The sequence below is a fragment of the Orycteropus afer genome, unplaced genomic scaffold (genome assembly GCF_000298275.1).
Source record: "Orycteropus afer afer isolate SDZICR_OR568_19922 unplaced genomic scaffold, OryAfe1.0 scaffold00804, whole genome shotgun sequence".
NCBI classification, from domain to species: domain Eukaryota; kingdom Metazoa; phylum Chordata; class Mammalia; order Tubulidentata; family Orycteropodidae; genus Orycteropus; species Orycteropus afer.
In genome coordinates, this window is record NW_006922391.1 from 186,250 (window position 1) to 191,697 (window position 5,448).

The following is a 5,448-nucleotide window of genomic DNA, read 5'->3' on the forward strand; positions in this document are numbered from 1 at the left end:
TTTTTTGGGTTTGTCTCATGTTAGTTTCATGGGACAACTAAGTCACAAAGTTCAGGTTCCACATCCTAGTGAGGGGAGCAGCCACTGAAGATACAACTATGTCTCTGTTCATTAGGAGCAAAAGAGAAAGAAGGAAACCAAAGTCTGAGAGAAAAAACTAGCCTACAGGGCTAAAAGCTAAAAGCCTATATGAGCATGGCCTCATCTACCCTGAGAGCAGAAGCAGTAGATGGTGCCTGGCTACCACCAGTAACTACTCTGATCAGGGCCACAACAGCTGCACTCTGATGGATGAGGACAAAAATGCGAAACAAAACTCAAATCCTTAAAAAGTCCAGACTTATGGGACCAGTTGAGACTACAGGACTCCCTGAAACTATCACCCTGAGATAGTGTTTAAACCTTGAACTGAACTAGGGAAACTAGAGTACAGGAAATGGAACAACCAGAATACAATTAAAGAGAATGTTGACATGTAAAAAAAGGTTAACTAAAATCACTGAAACAACTAGTACAGAAATTGTCAAATGGGAACCGACTTTGCTGTGTGAAATATTACTAAAAAATAAGGCCAACAATAAGCACCTTTAACTTACCTTTTAGTTTCGCTTTTTGGATCATCACACTGTTTGGCGTTCTCTGTGATACTGACGTTTTCTTGGGGACTGTCTCCCAATTCTTTGGCGCTGTCTTGATTTAAGTTAGTATCTTCTGGATCAACCTTTTCTAATCCAGTTCCACTTTCATTGAAATTGTCATCATAACTCTAGGTAAAAAACATGAATGCCATTTAAAAATAAATACAATAATAATACTGCCTTCTTATGTTACACTGCAAAATAATTTTAATAGATTATAATAATGTACCACACAAGTCAGGAGTACAGTTTAAGGAAATAAAAAGGAGAAGCAGATACTCACTTAGGATATGGATGCTCATTAGAGAGACAATAAATCATGAAAAAATATAAACCATCCCGACATTCAATAAGCGAATGTTTGAATATATGAAGGAAAAGTATAAAGCTCTTAAAAATTATGCTTCCATATAATTCAATTATGTGGAAAAATGCTGACAATACATTAGCAAAGAAGGAAAGAGAAAATTATGCATACACCCAGAGCACAAATGAATTCAATATTAAGTAATCTCTATAGCCAGGACTAGAGATGATATTTACACTTTTCTGTATTTTACAAATGATCTGGATAAGCAACCATTACTTTTATAGTTAGGAGTAAAAAAGCAACAAAAAACAAACTGACATTATAAAAGAAAGAGGTCTGGCAAGCATGTCTTCAATAAGCGTTTTTCATTTTTGTTTTGGTAATATTTTGCCACACACACTCTCTCTCTCCCTCTGCACACATATTTCTTCCCCTGAATAAGCCAAAGTAAGGGGCAGGCAGATATCATGACACTTTACCACATTATCACCTAAGAACAAAAACATTCTCTTACATATCCACAATATCCTTATCATACTCAAGAATTTAACACTGATATGATCTAGTGGTTAAGCGTTCAGCTGATAACCGAGAGGTCAGTGGTTCAAACCTACCAGCCACTCTGCAGGAAAAAGATGTGGCAATATGCTTCTGTAAAGATTTAAAACCTTGGAAAGTTTATGGGCCAATTGTACTTGTCTATGACGGTCACTATGAGTTAGAAGTGACTCTATGGCAATGGACCTTTTTCTTCTTATCTATTACATACTCAAATTTCCCAATTGTTTTAATAATGTCAAGGTTTTGTAACCGCGACCCAGGATACAACCAAAGCATGTTTCATGTCCTTTAATCTCCTTTAATCTAAAACATTACTCCCATCCCTTTCTCTCTGTTTTTGGAGAGGGGGGCTCTTTTATGATGCTGACAATTTGACTGGTTTGTAGATGTCTCATAATCTGACTTAGCCTGATTATATCCCCATGATCAGATTCAGGTTAAACATTTCTGGCAAGAATACATAAAGATAATGCTGTGTCATCAGAAGGCAAAAATGTCAGTATGTCCTATTTTTTTGCCCAGATTTTTCTACTGTAAACTATCTTTTTCTTTTTTAATTAGTAAGAAAACAGTGGGGTGTTATTTTGAGACTGTGACTATCCTGTTCCCCAATAACCACTCACTTAATGGACATGGCATGTATTGATGGTTCTTGCCTAAGTCATTTAATTTATCTGTAGTTCCAAATAGTGATTTTCTACCTTTTTTATTCCTGTCATATGTACTACCTCTTTTCTCCTGTTTTCTTTTTGCTTGCCCATCCCTCTGTTTTAGGTTCAGCATGTTGTTGTTAGGTGCCATTGAGTCGTTTCTGACTCATAGCAACCCTATGTACAACAGAACGAAACACTGCCTGGTCCTGTGCCAGCCTCATGATCCCTGCTATACATAAGCCCATCGTTGCAGACACGGTGTCAATCCATCTTGTTGAGGGCCTTCCCCTTTTTTGTTGACCCTCTACTTTACCAAGCATGACATCCTTCTCCAGAGAATGGTCCCTTCTGACATGACCAAAGTAGGTAAAACAAAGTCTGGCCATTCTTGCTTCCAAGAAGCATTCCAGCTGTACTTCTTCTAGGACAGCACTGTTAGTTGTTCTGGTAGTCCATGGTACTTTCAGCATTCTTCGCCAACACTACAACTCAAAAGCATCAAATCTTCTTCGGTCTTCCTTATTCATCGTTCAGCTCTCACATGTACATGTGAGGCGATTCGAAACACCTTGGCTTGGGTCAGACGCACTTTAGTCCTCAAGGAGACGTCTTTGCTCTTCAGCACTTGAAAGAGGTCTTTTGCAGCAGATTTGCCCAGTGCAATATGTCATCTGATGTCCTGACTGCTGCTTCCATTGGTGCTGACTATAGAACCAAGTAATATGAAGTCTTTGATAACTTCACTCTTTTCTCCATTTATCGTGATGCTGCTTATTGGTCCAGTTGTGATGATTTTTATTTTCTTTATATTGAAGTGTAATCCATAATGCAAACTGTAGTCTTCAGTCTTCATCAGTAAGTGCTTCAAGTCATCCTCATTCTCAACAAGCAAAGTTGTGTTGTCTGCATATCGCAGGCTGTTGACAAGCCTTCCTCCAATACTGATGTCACATTCTTCTTCGTATAGTCCAGCTTCTTGGATTATTTGCTCAGCATACAGATTGAATAAGTATGGTTGAAAGAAGGTTCAGTATAGACTCATGAATTTAACAAAATCAGTACATGATAATCTATTACTATTATTCTTTCTGATAATGCAAACTTTCCAAAAAAGTTGGCAGGTCCTTCAAACTGGCTCCTGGGTACTTTTGAAGGATCCCCATCAATTTTTGAGCACTTCAATTCCTAGCCTAAGATTTTACAGGTTTACCCTGTTCCTTCCCTACCCTGGTCCTAGAGTCAATCATCTCTCCCAGGAGGCCTGATTCCTTTAGTGGGGAACAAAATTTAGAAACCACAATCGGTATACCGTGTGAGCTCATTACTACTTGGTGTCACTGCTTCTAGGCCTTCACAGTGGACAATGCTAATACATTTATTTTCTTTAAATTATGAGTTCAGATCAACACTACAGAGTTCTTCCTCTTTCCCTCAATCTATATTTCTGTTTCCCTTCTCCCACAAAGAAAATCAGTTCCCAGAAACATTGACATCTTCATTAATTTGCTCTATCTTAAAATATGCACAAAACAGCTTCAGAAATACCATACCACCACCATCAATAAAGCTACTAAGAAAAGTTCAAAAAATATATTTGCAGTTAAAATTGTCTTTAGAACATATCCCAGGGAGAATGTTCACTCAGAATACTATGTTCAGAAGTTCCTTGAATTAATTCATCTTTTCTCTCAGGATCATCTGTTTCACTTTAAATTCAATTTTAATTATTTTTTTCTAATCCTTGTTAAGGAGCTCTGGTGGCACAGTACCTAAGGCATTTGACTGCTAACCAGAAGATTCACAGTTCAAACCCACCAGCCACTCCATGGAAGGAAGACAGCAATCTACTTCCGTAAAGATTTACCCCCTAGGAAAACCAACAGGGTTTGCTGTGAGTCGGAACCGACTCAATGGCAAGGGGTTTGTTTTTTGGTTCTTTTTGTTTTAATCCTTAACTTACATAAATTATCTTCTTTTTAATCATACAGAAAACCTTCCTAATTTGAAGTTTCAATATTCTCAAGTGTTTGCTGCCCTCCTCTATCTTTCAGAGTGTGTCAGGACATCTATCAGTATTACCACAACACTATTTTCTCCTTCAAAAAGACCTTGGAGGTAGCAGGAGAAAGTGTCCTGTACAACTAAATCTTCACAGGGGCTTTCTCCCTGATAGCATCAGGAACTGCAAATAAGTTTTAAAATAATACAGCTCTGGAGAAAAAGCGGAGTGATCATTTGAAGCAATACTGTCAATAAAAAACACTAAAATATATGTTTATTTGTGTAGTCTATGGAAACCATTTTCCATGAATCAAGAGAAGACCAGCGTAGGTTCAATACAAATCCCTCTCCATTTCATTCTGTCCTTATTCTAGTGGTTCTAGTACCAACATAGGAAAGAGAAAGTGTTCTAAACTAATGATCACAGGGTCTTTGATACATGATGGTGTGAGTCAATTTACAAAAGGAACTTCAACTTGCTATATGGTTTTATAACTAATGCAAAAAAGTTCCACATCACAATTTAACTGTGATTAACTGTTTAAGTTATAATTTAACATGTATCAATTTTGTAATACGAAACTGATAAAAACTATCAAATATACTATTACAAATTTGGAAAATAAGCCATGTCTAAAGTTTTATAAAAACTTACTCATGTTTCCTAAGTTTCCTTCCATTTACAGTTTTTAAAAAGGGCTATATTTAATATAAGCTAATATAATTAGAATACTTATAAATGGCAGAAAATCAATTTCATTATTTTTAGAACCACCAAATTGCATTAGTAAAATGGACAAACTTATTTGGTTTTCAAAGATTTAAAGATACCTCCAAGACTGTGTTGCACATATCTATCAAACTAATTTTCAAATTAATTATTAAAGAAAATATTGAAAAAGACCCCACCTGTGAAATATTTAAACTATCCAAATTTCTGAGTCATAGAAACAAATGTTTTTCAAAGAATCACAAACATTCAAGTTTCTAACCAAACTTCCATTTGCAAAATTTCATTTGTACTGTAGGCAGAATAACCTTAGATATAAAATGGCCAACCCCAGATTTACCTATATGATTTTCAAAGTTCTCTTGATTTAAAAGCCGTGTCTGTCATCAGATGTATTCAGGCATTTTTTTTTTTTTAAATATGATCATTCAACTAATTCATACCAAGAGAATTCTACACGAAATATTTTAAAACACAATGATAATAGTAATTTAGCAAGCTAGCTACAAAGAAGGAAAATATTATTTTCAATTCCTTTTAATCATTTTTACAATC

The 5,448-nt window shown here is 35.9% G+C and overlaps 1 protein-coding gene across 1 annotated transcript in view; it reads right to left on the reverse strand.

Moving 5' to 3' along the window:
* DNAJC21 (DnaJ heat shock protein family (Hsp40) member C21) overlaps positions 1 to 5,448 on the reverse strand; it is a 68,639-nt gene that overhangs the window by 33,704 nt on the left and 29,487 nt on the right. Inside the window, exon 8 of the mRNA XM_007957834.1 lies at positions 597 to 764. Coding sequence (XP_007956025.1) covers positions 597 to 764 — 168 coding nt within the window. The remainder of the gene's footprint in view (positions 1 to 596; positions 765 to 5,448) is intronic.